The 17,226-nt window shown below is 48.3% G+C and overlaps 2 protein-coding genes across 12 annotated transcripts in view; one reads left to right on the plus strand and one right to left on the minus strand.

Moving 5' to 3' along the window:
• The window catches only part of RNF34 (ring finger protein 34), a 7,872-nt gene extending 5,676 nt beyond the window's left edge, over positions 1-2,196 (plus strand). The window contains exon 4 of the mRNA XM_082066459.1: positions 619-2,196. Coding sequence (XP_081922585.1) covers positions 619-823 — 205 coding nt within the window. The 3' untranslated portion in view covers positions 824-2,196. The remainder of the gene's footprint in view (positions 1-618) is intronic.
• A 448-nt stretch (positions 2,197-2,644) lies between these two features.
• KDM2B (lysine demethylase 2B) overlaps positions 2,645-17,226 on the minus strand; it is a 117,935-nt gene continuing 103,353 nt past the window's right edge. For 8 of the 11 annotated variants that reach the window (XM_082065876.1, XM_082065877.1, XM_082065880.1 and 5 more), the window contains 9 exons: positions 15,464-15,607; positions 11,093-11,180; positions 10,298-10,566; positions 7,120-7,793; positions 5,573-5,736; positions 4,999-5,160; positions 4,659-4,760; positions 4,115-4,333; positions 2,645-3,750 (listed from right to left, as the gene is read on the minus strand). In XM_082065876.1, the coding sequence (XP_081922002.1) occupies positions 3,569-3,750; positions 4,115-4,333; positions 4,659-4,760; positions 4,999-5,160; positions 5,573-5,736; positions 7,120-7,793; positions 10,298-10,566; positions 11,093-11,180; positions 15,464-15,607 (2,004 nt within the window). In that variant the 3' untranslated portion in view covers positions 2,645-3,568. The remainder of the gene's footprint in view (positions 3,751-4,114; positions 4,334-4,658; positions 4,761-4,998; positions 5,161-5,572; positions 5,737-7,119; positions 7,794-10,297; positions 10,567-11,092; positions 11,181-15,463; positions 15,608-17,226) is intronic. The other 3 variants (XM_082065875.1, XM_082065879.1, XM_082065878.1) reach the window with 3 other exon arrangements.

The raw sequence follows: 17,226 nt of genomic DNA on the forward strand, positions 1-17,226 counted from the left end.
GGTGGGGAAGGAGTGTGAAGGTGGGGGGGACTGTTAGTGAATGTCAAAACGTGGCTTAAGTGAGACCGTCAGTTTGGTCATAGGCTAGAATTGAAAACCTGCCTGAAATGAAGCTTTAAACAATCATTTTTTTATTAACACGGTCTGATGGAACATTTGGTTCTTGATAGGGGATGTTGTCTATTTGCAGTGAAACTTGGCAGGTTTGGTTCAGTTCTGCCACCTTTATGGCCTACTTAAGGCTTCCACTTCTTACTCTGCTTTATGATTATTGTGTTTAATCTTCTGAGGAGAATGTTCTGCCAGACCGAGGAAAACGGAAAACAAACACGCTCTGAATGTTAATCCAGCACATTATTTCACAGTTATTATATTCTGAATTGAAAGTGGTTTCTGAGTTTAAAGAATGAAACCAAATACTCAGTGTTCATTTATGGACTTCATGTTTCCTGGCTTTTTCCAAAGGAAGATAGATTAATTTTTAGCTGTGTGTTACAGAAACGGTTGTGAGCAGCGAGCAGCACCGCCTCACGCTCAGTTGGCTGGCTGTGTGTTTTAGTGGTCGCCTGGGCTAGAACGTAACTGGTTTTCCAAGGCCTGAATGTGTGACCTCCCTTCCCTCTCTTGCGTTTCAGAGGGTGAGAAGATGCAGCTGAACGACGACGACGACAACCTGTGCCGGATCTGCATGGACGCCGTGATCGACTGCGTCCTGCTGGAGTGCGGCCACATGGTCACCTGCACCAAGTGCGGGAAGAGGATGAGCGAGTGCCCCATCTGCCGCCAGTACGTCGTGCGGGCCGTGCACGTCTTCAAATCCTAAACCCAGACCAAAACTGGGCTTTTATAGTCACCCTTCCAGGAGGGCTGAACGTTAGGACACGTCAGCTTTTTATTTCTCAACAACACAGCATTCTGAACATGAGGATCTGGACGTTTGTGAAACATTTTTCTATAGCATACGGAACCCCAGGGTTGAGGAGTACGAGGCGCTGCCTGCGTGTACAGTAACAGCACTGCCTGCCTGACCTCACAACCCACAGACTGTTCGAGTCAGACTGTTTACAGCAGTTCTTGCTCTCTTCTGAAGAATATCACCTCCGATTACTGCATTCAGTACTCAACAAGGCGTCAGAAAACACCTTTGGCTCCACCATATTAGCGTGTTACGTCGTCTAGTGCATTAGAAGCGATGAATATGTCAGTTGAATATTCAGCTTTCATGTAACTATAGAATGTAACTGTTCCAACACTGTTCCTACAACGGTGTTAACAGTATAAAATACAACTGTAGGCAGCACTGCCACTACCTGTACCTGCACAGAAGCCCTTAAGGAATCTATTTTATGCCGATTGCTTCGTTCCGAATGTCTGACATTACCATGTGCTGTCTTGGCCATTCTCTGTCAATGTACAAAAACCAAACAACAGACCTCTGTCACTTCACAGGGCTCTGCCAGGTGGTGTCCAAGTACCAATTACTAAGTGTTTTTTTTAGTTTAGGAATAAAATATTTTTTTAAAAGGGGGTATAGGGGAACCATATTGTGGCCCTTAATCCACTCATGCCTATTGTAACTATTAATCTTACGTGTGATGATTGTACGCCGTGTGCCGCCAACCTGATCTTACTGTGAATACTAATCAGGGTCACGCAACTACTTGCTGCTAACATGTGGAATGTATGGTGTTACTAACCTTAAACCGGGGGGGCTTTAGTGAGGAAAAGGGAAAGCAAAGGTTTAAGTCAATGACTTCTTACCAAGGCCAGGTCATTACCATGGCAGCCTTTGATTAAGTTTCCTGTTTAAAAAAAGGAAGGAGCTCACCTGGGCTGGTTGTCCTTTCCGCAGGGCTGATCAATGAAGCTGCAGTTTCTGCTTTAATTTCCTACCAGAGCCAGGGAGGTGTTTCACCGAGGCCGTAGTACCTGGGAGCTCTCACCTCTTACGCTGTCACACCTGCTCGTCTTCTATGTGAAAACACAGCTCCTCAAAATCACAGCTGAAGAGACACTGCTGGTGGTTTTTCAGAAGGGAGCAAACCTCTCAATGGCTTTATTTTTTAGAAGTAACTGTTTAATGGTACTTAATCCCTGGAGTCTCTGTTCAGTGGGTAAACTGATAAGAACAAACCCTCTGTGTTATTTCCATGCTGATCTTCAGCCACACAAGTTTAATAAACATTTGGGATGGGCTTTCTCAGTCTCTTGCCTCTTTTGTTGGGTGCTCAGCTTTGAGATGTTTAAGTGTTCCTCCAGCTTGAGGAAAGCAGATAAGGGTATTTGATTCCCTCAGTAAAAGTGTATCGGAACACACTAACTTAGAGGCACAGGACAAAGACCAAGTGCTGTGAAACTATTTGTAGAATTACACTCCGGTGTAACCCTGGGGGTCGCTGCAGTCGCCCCACACCCCCAAACACGCTTTCCTCCCCCCGTCCCCAACCCTGTGTTGGAACAGAACCCGCAGAGCCAGCGCCTGTTTTTGTACAATTGTTTATACAAATTCAACAAAGGTAAAACTGCATCAGGAAGGTCTACGAAAACAACACCGTACAACAATGGCACTTATGGATGCAGAATTTTACAATCAGGAAATAACCATGTTATAAACCTTAAATGAGAACTCAACTCACACTTCAAAGAAAGAGAGACGACGTTTGACCATTTATTCTACAGCTGGACTCACTGTATAAATTAATTTTATATTGAGTACAAGAGCTCATGCTACAGAGTGAAACCCTCCTATGTGCAAAAGCCGAAATTGGAATTCTTTTAAAATTTTGAGAAAAAGGTGATTTCTATACAGATAAAACTTGGCAAAGTGTTTTACTTCAACTATAATTTACACCTTATTTCCACAACATGCTTATGTCACTTCTGAAGTATACAAAGCAGGATATAAACTTCCATTAAAACATGCTTTAAGTTGAAAGTATGAACCTACTTTTCCTGACCTGGGCACGTTTGTAGATAGATACTGTCTACGAAGTATAGGTTAAGTTCTCGCCTACCATAAGTAAAGATAAAAATTGGCAATCAAAACCGAAACACTGGTAATGCATTCAAACATTGCATAAATAATTTTTAAACAATTTTTGTACAAAAATAGTTCTGCATAATGTAAGATGTAACAAAACAAAACGTGTTAAGAAGGCAGAAATGCAGTGCGTGGTCCACTCAAATGACACCAACTTTTGTCGTCGTTGTTTTAAGAAATGAAAAGCAGAAATCAAATTTACACTACCAAGCACATGCTGTGGTACTTTAAATAACAGTTATTTCTTGGAGATCAGTCGTCTTCCGGGTGTGAATAATTATCATCAGTAACAGTCGCCTTATGAATTTGCATAAGAGCCAGTGCAGGACATCCCAGGTAGACTGAATTAGTGGCACAAGTTGAAACTCTTAACATGGGTAGTTTCACGTTGTTCTCTCCTCGACAAGAGTAGTAAAATCCAATCGCGGTATGTTCCAATATTCCAAGTTCACAATTGAAAATAAAATCCCTACGTGTTCTTAGTCCCTTCCCCCCCCCCCAGCCCCAGTATTTACACGTGTCCTTTAACTAACTCAGTTTTTGCAGAAGTTTTTCTTCCACTTGCCCAAACTGAACACTTACAGACATCTCTGCGATGAACTGCTCGCAGCCTTCTTTTGTCACTTGCTTGCAGTACCTCAGGTCGATCTGGCAGATGTTTCCACAGCGTTTGAAGTAAGACAGGCACTGGTCAGTAACCTTATTGCAGTCTGCCGGGAAAACAAAGGGGAAGGTATTTGACAGTGTGTCTGGGTTTGTCCCCCGGCCCGCGGAGGGTTCATCCTGACCGCGGCAGGTCCCTCTGGCCCCTCCCGCGCTGTCTGGCAGCGCCATCGCCCCCCAGCCCTGCTGCCGTTCTCTGCTCCCCGTGACTGTTGTGTAACTGATGAGATGAAGCAAAACGCGCCAGATGTGCAGAAAATCCCCCGTGGAGGAGCAGGGAGGCCCAACACACAGCTGTGTGGTTATTAGAGAGCCGGGTAAAGCCACTTCCACCGGGGAGCGTTTCACACGAGTCAAACGCCGACAGGTAATTCCCATCCTCCCTCCCTCCCCTGCGCTTGTGTTGCTTACCTGATAAATTAATTTCTGTTAATGAATCCCGTGTGGTGGTTCCAACCGCGGTCAGCAGGTTAATAGACTGATCTGTCACGTGGTTACAGTAACTGAGATTGAGTTTGGAGAGCAGAGGCATGTGCCTGATGATCAGCCGCAAAGAAGCATCTGTAATATCCAGGCCGGCCAAACGCAGCTCGACTATGTTCCGTAGTTTACTCCGGTTGTCGATCTGACCTGGAAAGCAGAGGCAGGAGGTCACTCCCCAAACTCTCCCCCCGAATTGCCAACATCTGCAGGTCTATATGAAATGCACCGTGACACACAACGCTGCCGCCCTACATCAACTTCAGAGGCGTTTGCCTGTCGGGAGCTTTGGAGGGGACATCAGCAGGAACACTCGCCTATTTTTGGAACAGGCACGTGGACAAAGCCACCTCCTGATTTCAAAACAAAAGGGATGAAAGTAACTGCAGGGGCCCAGCGGAATTACAAGTCGGGAATAAGCAGTAGGCTGTGCAGTGCATGCCAGAAAGCAGATCCGATTTGCTCAAAATTTCACCTGAGCTGATATCCGGGCGAATGTGGCATGACCCACAGAACTGCTCCTTCCCTGAACTGGAAGAAAGTGTTTCCATACTCTCTAAAGTACACCCGTTGCAGCCTGAAGAGAAGAAAGTCAGACAGAAAACCAGCACAGTGGCTCAGACGACCCAGCAGCCAGAGAACATCGCTCGTCACCCAGGGGCTTCCAGCCAGAGGCGTTCGGGTCACTACTGGGAACACCGAGCCCAGAACGTGCTGGCGGAGCTGCGGGGTTCTACCCGTTTCTCTGAGGGCTAACAGCACAACGTGCCCAGCGCGCTGGGACGGGTCTGCCCCGTGTTCCTCCCAACCGTTACCTGGCCGGTTGTCTGTGGGTGGCGACAAGAGGTCTCTCATTTGTGCGTCTTTCAGTCCTTCTGCCCACTGCACGTCCAGAGTTCGGAGTAAAGGACAACTGGAACTACAAAGTGCTGACACCGCTATCCACGAGCACCCTGACAACAGCAGGTCTCGAAGACCTGTGGATACAGAAGAAGTTGGATGTGGTGATCTCTGCTATGGGGGACACCCAGGGCCACCCTGAATAACAATCCCGGGCAAGCAGGGACCCCACAACCCCCCTGCCCAGCTCTCCACCTCTCCCACCATCTGGAACCTCATTACTGTGGTGAGAACAGACCCCCCCATCACTCCCTCTGCTAATTACATCAACAGCATCACCTGTTGACTCAAACCTGCCTCAAATTACTTGATGAAGCACATCAAGTAGTCACAACACAACTATTTTTGGGCCCATTTTAACCCACTACAGCTTCATTCCTACACATCCAACTCTCCTGGGGTACCCAGATCCCTGCAGACATTCCTCAGAGTTTACATACAAACCTGTTTTCTAAATTCAGTGAAGTGGTCAAAAACCCCATCACTTACCTGGCAGTCTGTTGATAAGCCAACTCAGCTGCTTTTTAGATATATTTGTCCAGCTAAGATCAAGGGTTACAGGTTGTCTCCTAATAATGCCACTAAGCATAAGTGGAGTGATGGATTTACAATGGTTTAAATCTATTTTGGTCCATAATCTTTTGTCACAGCACCTACCCAAAAAGAAAAAAAAAGGCAACAGCACTTAATTTGGCACTTGATTTGATTTCTGCAAGGTTTTTAACAGGTGTCATTAAACAGCAGGGAAACCTACGGCATTTAACCAGAAATAGCAAACATAAGGCTGAAGAAGGCTGAGAGAAGCACAACACGCAATGGTATGTAGGTCTGAAGTTTCTCCATCAAATAGATCACGCAATACAGCATGGAATTATTACCACAGAATTACAAGTGTCAACAACTTCGGATCTCATTTCAAGTCATCAGAGCACTTACTAAAATCCATTTTCTAGCCTGAAGACACGCCACACCTTAGTTACCGCTGCAATAGAAAGCCTGGTTTAAACACGACTGTCCTGATTTCCCCTGTGCTTTCCTTACTTAACCACTGCATTTGGTAAAGCAGATCCCCCCTCCTGTTCCGTGTTTCTGTTATTCCCATCTACATGGCTTATGCATTTTTACCCTCTTTATGTTTCTCTAGGGGGGAAAAAAGCAAGACGTCCTAATGAGTGTGCAAGATTCTGCATTTTCTATTGTTTTCCATGAGAAAATACTGCAGTGACATGGAAAAGGCATTTGCCAGCTCTGTGTGCCAGCTGTGGAGCAGACGCTCCGCACACACCGCCTTGCGCTGAACTCCCAGCCCGTCGCTCACCCTGCTCGTTACCGGGCTGTGCTGGGAAGGAGTCGCTGTCACCACCTGTGTGCACGTTACAGCTGAACCCGAGGCGCCAGCCCGGAGACCTGACTGCACGTGAAACACACAGATCTGCCCAGCAAAGCCTCCCGCTGCCGTACGGTCACCGCCTGTGCCAGCGTTCACACCGGCACCCTGAGCGGACACGCTGTGCCGACACTAACGAAGGATTCCTCCATCAGCGCCGCTGGTACAGAACACAGCGAACGGGATCGCTCTGCACGTCCCTCCGCAGGGAAACGACCCGCACGGACACGAGGAGAATGCTGAGAAATCCTCGCTGTATCTCAATAGATATTTAATAGCTGAGCGGAACAAACTGTGTTAGCAGCCAGCAGGTCCTGGGGGCAGAGCGACACGAAGCCTCGGCACGACCGGCCCGGCCGCTGCAGCGGGCAGAGCGCTGCGGTGCCTGAGCAGGACGGGCTGCTCCGGGCGGCACAGCCCCGTGCGCTCACACACACACAATTCCCACAAGTGCTGGGAACTGCTATTTCTGAGAAAGCACCAGAACACACGCTACTTATCTACACACTGCTGGACACCCCCTGTCCTTGGGCTCAGAGCTCCAGGGACGACCCACACGCCGCTTCAGGAGGCTTTAGTGCCCCCCACACCCACCTCCCTCCCAGCCCACCCCACTACCAGACCCCACTCGGCTTCCCACCCAACTTACCATCTGTTCCAGGTCTTGCAAACTCTCATACAGATGCACAAGTCTCTATGACTGAGGTAGCTAAAGACAGCCATCCAGACTTCCCTCTGCATCACGTGGGCTGCCCCGTCATCCAGGGGGAGCGAGTCCGGAGGGGGGCTGATGGGAGGGGGCCGGATAACGTGCCGCTCCATCTGAATGCATTTGGGAGGAGAGAGCGAAGGCGGCGGCCGGGCTATTCCCCGAGGTGTGCTGCGAAGGCTGGGGATGAGCTGGTGCCTCAGCTCCCGGGGAGTCCCGTTTAACCCTTTGCTGAACCTATGGAGTCTCTCGCTGTTGTTCAAAGCGCGCTTGGGCTCCTCGTTCTCGCTCTCAGGCTCAGATTTGATGGGTTGGTGATTCTCATTGGCAAGGCTGTTCTCGGTTTTTTGGATCTCCTGGTTGAGCTCCTTGCTGAGCTCCTTGCTCAGTTCCTTATTGGGAAGCCGCCTTTTCCTCCTCATCTTGAATTTCTTCTTGTCCCTGGGCTCGGCGCCCTCCGTGCTGGGCCCTGCGGTGGGCGAGCTGGACCGCGACTGGTCGCTGTCCTTGGACCGGGGAGGTGCTTCTGGCAGGTCGTCCTCCGGCTCCTGCTTGAGACGCCGCAGGGGTTTGATCATGGCAGTTCGGTCATCTGGAGCCTTCCACGATCGCCGCTGAAAAGGAAGAGACAAAGGCTGACTATTTGAGCAAGAACCACTCGGCAACAGTTCACACGCAGATGCTGCACACGGGCAGCCCTGCCCGGGGGGTCGGGCTGTGTGCCAGCGCCCGGCCCTGCCCAGCCGAGCACACGGGAACATTTGCCGGCCAAAGGTATCAAGTTCAAGTGCCATCATGGATGAGGAGTCCAGCCACTGACGCTCTGGACTCCACGAGAGTGGTAAATGTGTTTATTCACCATGCATAACGCTGCAGGTCTGAGGGTTTTACTCATTGCACAGAGGACGATGTGCACACAGCAGCTGAGACGGCTCCTCCCCAGCAGGCCAGAAGAAACCAGGCTTGGCCACACTCGCTGGGCACCCACTTCAAAAACCAGTGATGGGCATTCACGCCCAATGGCCAAAAGACCAATCTCTGAAACCTCCTGAATCGCGGTCACCGACTCACACTGCGGCTGGGCTGCTGCGGCCTTTACTGCTGGATACTCGCACCCTCGTTTTTAATTATGCTTTAGCTGCTCCTTTACACGCAGAACGGGGAATGTGACAGGTCTGACACTGCTACAGCCGGACGAGACCTGATGCCGACACCATCTGCAACACAACGGTGGTGACGGGCTGGCTGGCGCCTCCTGTCCTGCCCGGTCACTGCTCCGCACAGCCAGCACATCTCTCTTTGATGAGAAGCGTAAGAGAGAAGCGTAAGAGACACGCTAACTGAACCCAGGGAAGAATTCAAGTCTGATCTGATGACTGCAAGCAAGAAGCCACCAACTGCAAAAATGAAATAGCTCTAATAAGAAGAGGTCTGGACGGGCAAGAAAAGATGAAGTGCTGTGAACACGTGTTGTATCAGAAGGTCTGTGCTTTCACAACAAACTAATTGGATCAAGTCAACAGGTGTGCTGCTGTGCTTCAGACTGTGGTGCACAGCAGAGGAAGCTCATCACCCTGTCTTTAAATTAACACATTATAAAGAGAGAGGCCACAGTAAGTTAATGACAAGTTAGAATTAAAAAAAAAACAACATCAGACTACTGTAAGCTTGCAGCATCCTTCACACAGGGTACTGACAAGCGTTTTGTTTCAAGGTGATCAATACTTTGTCAGGTCATCCCTGGGTCCCCAGGGACATGCTGTGGTACAGAACGTGGATGGGCTGTGCAGCTGGGCAGGATTTAACCACACGGGAAGAGCGAAACATCAGCGGAGAAACAGGATTTTGTTCCTTGGGTCATCAAAACGCAACTCACTGCTGTATTTTAATATGGGACACCAGAACAGAAAACATGAAAGCAGACACTGCAGCCAACCTATCCTGGGGTGTAAAGGTTTCCACGAGAGAGATTCCGCGGTTTCAAGATGTAAATGGGATAATAAAAAAGCCTGCAGTGACACAAGGATGTGACTGACAGAGAAACTGGCTCATCATTCAGCTCACATGAGGAGATGGGATTAAAAGGGATTGAGAACACACCTATTAAAAAGGCAAAGTCCCTTTTTCCTGAAGTTTGTAATCTTTTCCAAGTTTTAGCTGTTGGAAGAGAAGTAAAAACCCCAAAACATGGCATTTTTGTGCTGTGTGATGAAGGCTGGTGATGCGCATTGCCTTCCCCACACACTGAGGGCTTTCACGGAGCAATTCAAGCCATCTGTGAACCCTCCAGCGAGCCCAGGGGACGCCAAAGGAAAGCAGGGCCAGAAAGCAGATATGTATTAATAGTATGGGGAATTCTGCTCTCTCACTGCACCAGACCAACCCCAACCCATACACCTGCCATACGGCAGCGTTCCCACCGTCAAGCCGTGCGGGGCAGACCGACGGCTGTTCCACGAACCACACATGCAACTCAAACCCAGCTACCAATTCCCACTTCAAAACTGTCAGCTGTTTACTCATGAGACACATTAAAACTAGGTCCTCGTTTCTACCTCTGCACACCAGCATTTCCGTATATTCCGAGTACCATATTCTGCAATCCACGTGACAATTCAGAGTGTCCCTGCCTGGCCCAGGAACTCCGGCTGTTAAATCCAGGGAAAAGCTGTCCCCACATGGCAGTTGTGAGCAGCTCCTCCTCTCTGCAGCTACACCAGGTGTCACTTCTACAGGTCCTGTGACGGGTGCATCGCACGGCCCTGAACCAGCCACCGAACGCGCTGGCCTGCGCCACCGCGTGGAGAGAGGAAAAAGTTCCATTAAAAAGCGATTTTCACCTCGTTCCTACTCCAAGCATCTTGTACAGACTTCGCTGTCAAAAGTGTGTTTTCCGGTATTTTGAATAAAGCAGCTGTCATAGCCCAGTGTTTTCGGCCTCTGTTCAAAACTACTGTCCTGCTAGACTGGCAGTTTTCAGAAAGGAAGGTAAAACACCTCAGTTTCTTTTGCAGCAATCTGTGATTTCAAGATGAGCTATAAGCCAGACGGCAAGAGACATCAGCCCCAACCAGCCCACGCGCATCTGTGGAAGCACATGAAAAGCGTTTTGTCATACCCGCTTTCTCAGAGTGGGTTCCTGGGGTTTCTCAAATTTCCTTTTCCTCCACAGATGCACCTCGTCTGACTTTCTCCTCAGTATTGAGTCAACCGGAGTCTTCTTGGAATGTTCCTCTGATTTCCGCCTGGGAGTTTCTTCACAATCCCCTTTCCGTTTTGCAGCGTCTGTCACTTCTTTGTTGTCTCTGTTCATTTTCTGTTCCTTCAGCAATGAGCCTGGGAGATTTGATGCGTATTTGAATCCTGGTCCGCGCTTTTGCTTGTACGCCAAAGAGACACAAAACACAAACAAACTTTATATCTTAGGCCTTTCTCAGCTCTTTATCTAAGTTGCCTCCAACACTGGCGGGTTGATCACTTTGTAACAGATAAAATTATTAGCAAGGAGTTAGAGTAGTTTCAACCTTCACAAAGTTATTTTTGTAAATACACACTTGCAGTGTCTGTCTCAGTTTGCAAGGAAATTATGTTTCACTAATTCCAACAGACACTTGAGGTTTTGCATAATTGCTTCGGGATTTTTATTTTTTAAAGTATTTTCATCTTAGAAATTATAAGCAGCATTGCACAGAACCAACCTAAACATCCCCTGGGTTTTGGGTGAAGTGTTAGTACATGGAACAAGAATACAAAAATTATTAAAGAACAGAAAGCCACCAGCTTATTTCCTTCAACTAAACTAAATTAAGTACAAAATCAACACCTGGTATTGGGCAAAATTCTATCTACAAGCCAGAGGGAATGCCTGAGATCATGTATCTCATTCCAGCACCACTTATTCCCATTTAACTCACTTTTCCAGTTTTCCCTGCATGGTTGCACTTTGGACACTCCCAGCAGTTCGGCAGCTCGTCGTTAACCACACCATCCGATTCCTTCACCTGGTGAGAGACAAACACAACTCAATTCACAACCGTGCTGCAAATGTCTACGGGCAGATCGTTCAGAGGCATTTCGTACAGCTCAGAACTTTCTCTGCTTTGCTGCTCTTCAACAGTCGCAGAAAAGAAACCCAGATCCCCGCAGGTGCTGATCCATCCAAGCCCTCGGTCCTGCACAATTAATTACCCTTCTGGTGATGTCAACGGGAGGAAAGCGTGCTGGCCAAACTGGTATTTCACTAAGGGTTCAGGTCTGGGCTTTTTATGAAGGTCAATGACAATCCCAATTAACACAGGGCACATTCTGCTCTTGCAAAAAACACACGAAACAACAGAAAACCCCCCCACCCCAGCAAGCCCAAGACTGTAATCACACCATCTCCAAACGTCCTCCCACGACACTGATGTGAAAAGCTCAGTCCTGTCCCCGTCCCGTGTCCCCCGGAGCGAGGCACAGCCTGATCTTTGAACAGGAAGGGATTTTTCCCATACACACACTCTCACGTACATTAATACTGTTCAGCATTTTTAGAAGCAAAGCGCCCTGCACTGTAATCAAGTGTTCCTTAAAATATTTCTCTTTATGGATCAGAACTCGCAGTCCCATTGCCACCAGCCCATGTGCCAATAAAAATGACGGCTGCCAAGTCAGCTGGAGAACAGGAGCTTTTATTCAGCAGACTGGACATGTGAAGGCATTTTGAAGGTTTCTCACACCCACAGTTAGCCAGTGTAAGGAAGAGAAATGCCTATTATTTCACTGTCTCTGTGAGACTGTGACATTTTGCTTTTTGAAAGAGAAGACGCACACTCGGTGTTGCTACACTACAATCGAAGCACAGTCCTGCCCAACACAGCTGAAAAGCTGCTGGTTTCTGAACTTCCACACAGGAGCCTGCGTTGCTGGCCGACCAGGAGATGGGTGTTTCTGAAAAGGCATTTCTGTGAATGAAACTCAGGATGAAAAGTAGAACTAAGGTAGAAACACCCTCCACAAAAACATAGACTCTCACTGACGGCACATTCAGATTTAAGGGCTTAGTTACATATTCAGAAAAAAAAAAGAGAACGATTTATTACTATTGTAGGCAACCAAAACACACAATTGTCAAGACAAATAGCTGGGCACTGGCATGAGCAGCGCAGGAGCAGGAGATTGCTGCTGAGACAGGCGGGGGCAGAGAGCTGCAGATTTTTGGTGTTTCTGACCCATTTCCTCCATGCTGGCTGGGCAGGATCAAGCCCTGCGTTTTGGGAACTGCCTCCTCCGGTCCCCCCGCCAGACAGCAGCCGTTCCCGTTTCACCATCCAGCCCGAGGGATGCCGTGCCAGTCTCTCTCAGCAAGTCTGGAGTTAATAAATGAGTAAATGAAGTGGGCAGAATTTAAATAGTGTTTTTATCACAACTGTGTGCCTTTGAACCTTCTTTCCCATGGTAGGTGTAAGATACTCCAGGAGTTGTTGTACACATCTCTGCCTCAGGGGAACAATTCCTGGCCCGAGCCCAAGTTGGGAACAAGTTATTTCCCGCACTGAATATAGAACAAATGCTACCGAAGGGAAAGCGTTACAGCTCTGTCCCTTCTGTGAAGTTTAAGGAACCGAACAGATGTGAGGAACTGTGAGCAAGTGAATGAGGCACACACAAACCTGCCGCTGAATCTGTCCCAAGCCTTTCAGGCTGGGTGGGAGCCAGTCCGGAGCGTTTGCTGCAAACAGCAGGTGGGTGTCTGAGCCGCAGCACAAGGCGTCTTCAGAAACGTACCCGCGGCACGAGGTCAGCAAGGCACAGTCTAAACATGGACTACACGACTGCGAAGTCTTCTGATTCAGGAACACAGAGACGCCAAGATGCTGATCTGACATCGCTGAGTGAGAGCCAGAAATTCTGACAGTGCCGAGACCAAAACAACCACGAGCAGCAGTGCAGCTGGGCTGGGAAAGGTCTTTGTATTTCTGCTGTTCTGACAAGGGACCTAAATATTCACCTTTTCCATCATTATCACCCCAAGGTGAAAAAGAACAGGCTCCTATTTGGGAAAACAAATCCCTTCTCCTTAAGAAAACAGCATCAGATGCTGCACTCGCTCTCACATACTAACCAGCATTACCAGCAATTGGAGGCGTAGCAACAAAAATGCATCAATATTGGTTCAAGTAAGCACTCTGTAACAACGAAAGGCAATATTCCTACAAAAACTCTCTCTGGCTCCCTCTGGAAACAATGCTGCGCTTGTGAAACACTCACCAAGATTTTCATAAGAAACTCTTCAGCAAAATAAGCAACTGTGTCGGTATTGTATTTTCAAGGAAAGCTGCACACGGGAGGCTCCTGGGTACACAGAACATCCTGGCTGTCCTTCGGAGATGTGTCTTGGAGGGAATTCACTCCATGTAGAATAAATCAGGAAAGGACACTCCTTCCATCACTGATCCAGTTTATTCCAGTCTCCCCCAAAAGGACATTTAATTGGAGACAGGACAGTTCACAGGTGCTCCCGGCCATTTACCCAGCTGGGCAGGAAGGGACTTTCTCCAGTGCAGCTGCTGCCCTGGGGCCGTGTCTGCACTCAAAGGTGCTTCCCACAAGGACTATCTATAGGCTCCATCCTCTGGGCTTCAGCCCACGTCAAGGGCTCCAGCAACACATAAACACGGCAACAAGTTTTTGTCTTGCAGAAAATCACAGAACTTGGGAATAAAGAGCAAGGAGGGATCCAAGGAAGAGGCTCCATTTTCCTTTTGCTGCTCCCCTGTGCATAGTCTCACCTCGCCTTCCAAGACAATTCTGAAATCCTACCAGAGCCCTTTTGTGTCAGTAAATAAACTGTCCCAGTTACCCCAGCATTTCAGCTCAACTGAGAAATCAAAATACAAGACACACCGTAAATCTCCCACGGTTCAATTTTCAGAAACACCCAAGGTAACGTTGTTCCTAGTTACCAAACAGCACTCAGAACACCACACATGCGTAAAAGAACAAACAGCACTGGCTTGATTTCACAGATCCGACCCACATCCTGTGCAACTAGTCCCAAATGTGGTACGTGGTGAGGAAACCAGACTCGAACTGCTACTAGACCACGATCGTGTCCTCTGGACTCAGCTGTGAAGCATCACTGACACTACAAAGCGAGAGATGGGGAGCACAGGGCACTTCGAGAAAGGGCTGGAATAGCAAACAGCAGCCACAGGCCAAAACTGAGGTACCTCTGGGAATGAGCAGCTCTTTCCCTTGCTTCACCTGCCCCCCAAGCCTTGTTTTAAGCAGAGCCAAGCAAGCAAAGCTCCATTTCAGAGCCCATCTGCAGCAGGAGCTGCAAGCATCAATTTCATGAATCAGGGAGACAGTCACAGTTCTGGTTTCCCAGCTACCTACTTTCTGCTCTAATAAATGACACACACAGAGCTTGGTGCGATGCTACATACAGCGCAAGAAAAATAAAAGGCTGGGAGAGCATCACCCCAGGCCTGCATAAGGAACATAGCTCTCCTCCCAGAGATCCCAGAAGGGCCAAAAGCTGCTTTCTGGGGCATGGCATGTCAGAATACATTTGCTTTGGCAAATCATGTTAACCATAAACAAATCAGCAACAGGAAACGGCTGATCAGCTGAGACAAACCAGCTCCAGAGAAAGGAGGCTTCTAAATGCTAATACACAAAGATAGGCCCAAAATGATGCTTTTGTTACCAGGAAAGAATATAGCTGCTCACAGGACTTAAGTCAGCCAAGGGTGAGCGCTCCTGTGGCCTGGAACGCGCTCAGTTTGTTCTCCAGAGCTGCCGTCTTCCTCCTGCAACATTTGCTGGTAACATCTTTAAAGCAGCTGCCACGGGAAGGCACATCTGTGCCTGGACAAACACCAACAGCGAACTGCTCGTTTCTGCTTCATGGGACACGGGAAGGAGCTACCGACACAGGGACTGTGACTAAATCATCCAAGATTCTCGGTCCCTTTGAGCTTCCCATCCCAACTGAAACTCCTTATTTCCTCAAACAAGAAGCAAAAAAGAAAGAAAAACAAATGCAAAAAGCCCACAAGACATTTGCATAGACACACATTTTGGAGGCTGCCCAAAGCCTCTGCTTCCAGGGCATGCTGTTACATCAGAGGATCCTCGTCAGGTTTGCACGGACCACACAGTCACCCTGCTGCTCACACCAACTCTTCGCTCACTTAGATTTCCAAAGATGAAAATGTGAAAGCTTTCCAACTTCTGTGCACTGCTTTTACACTAATCCAGTTCTTGTTTCCAACATGTATCACATCCTTGTACTCACCTTAAGGCATCCTGGGTGTATGATTTCATTACAAATGGAGCATTCCATTAGCATGAGATTAAACTTGCTCTCCTCCTCTTCCACAGTGTCCTCCTTCCCGGCTTCTCCGCACACCAGACACACAGCAGTATGAGGCAACACCGGCTGTTTATACGGATCAGAAAGAAGTCTCGATCAGGACACAAAAGACGTATGGAAACAGAAGAACTCAATGCGAATTTACAGTGTCCTCATTTCAAAGAGGAGATAAATAGAGATCTACTGTGCAAACTGCTGAAGGCTCCAGCCCAGCAGAGCGACGAAGGCAAGAAAAACTGGTAACAATCAGGGCTGGGCACACAGACCAAGCATCACAGGACACGTTTCATGGAATGAAAGTGCCCTCCCTGTAGCAACACAGGTTCATGGGGCACCCCAGAGATGGATGAAAATGCTTTTTTTTGTGGGTCACTGGAATCTGTGAGCTGACACAGACATCGGCATGCAAGTCACTTCACTAACGTACAGTGGGAGGGGAAAAGAAGCAACCTAGAGCATCACTGTTCACATCTGTTAAGCTCCACAATCTGACTGGCAATTTGGCAGCTCCCCTTTTTTTACAAGCAGGGCAGACAGATGTTATGGGACCCAATCCAGGTCCCGCAGCAAGCCCACAACAGAACCAAGAACAGACCTTCTCCTCACTGTCAATCTATTATCCAGGGCCCTGCTCCCACCCTTGGCGCTGCCAAAAGCGCCGTACAGACACTTAAAAAGAGCATTCCTCTCTTGCAAGTGTCACAAGTGAGAAGCACACTGATTTTTTCCCATCTTTTGCTGAGGCAGAAAGGTAACTGCTGCATCTCTCAGATCTGTCACCCATGTCAAAGCACTGACGCCAGGCTAATTAAAAAGCCACCTTTGTGCTAATGAGGAACAAACTTCTGGTTTGCAGCAATAAGGTATAAGCCTCATTACAAGAAAGAAAAGGAAGATCCTCGTAAGAAGCTGCCTGTAATGTGAAATGCAATCGATTAGGTTGCAAGTCCTTAACTATTAAACAGCCAGAGGCAGAAATGTGGCTTTTCACGGCAAAGATCTCTTGTAGATGGAGTGAATAAAATCCCTAAGTGGATACTTGCACACCAAACCTGATCAATGCAGCAGCAGTCCATCCTTCAGCAGGTTTCCAATAGGGAAAACCGAGCTACAGCCATTAGAGTACAGTGTGCTGCCCTGCACACCAGCATCTGATACATTATCTACGGCAACGCTTTCCTGCTTCCTCATGCCAGTACTTACCCACGCTCCATTTTAAAAGCATTTTGCAAATGCTGTTTAATTCCCACCCTTCCTCCAAGCACAAAATGGGAATCCCCAGGATCCCATTCCACCAGCAGGTAAACCAGAGAAAAGCGAAGTTTTCTGAAGTCCTAAGAGCTCCGTCCACTTGTTTAGTCCAACCTTCCACACAAGTGTTTATACCCACACACAACCACCAGCATCCCAGGAGCAGCACAGTGTTTCTCACGGGGCACAAGGGTGTCCAGCGGATCTCCCCTGTCCTGCCCGCTGAACAGCAGCTGCGCTGTCACAACTCGCCCTCCCAGCAGAGCCCAGCGCTCCCTTCGGACTCGTCCCAGGCACTCCTGTTCCTTTTTGTGATGGAACTGCTGATGCTGAGGAGTCTCTTCCAAACAGCAGTACAGCTTCTCTTAAGGCTTCAGAGCTTAATGAAAGCCTGTGCCTAGTTAATATTGCCAATGTCATTAACCAGAGGAAAG

The sequence above is a fragment of the Streptopelia decaocto genome, assembly GCF_964273445.1.
Source record: "Streptopelia decaocto genome assembly, chromosome: 15".
NCBI classification, from domain to species: Eukaryota; Metazoa; Chordata; class Aves; order Columbiformes; family Columbidae; genus Streptopelia; species Streptopelia decaocto.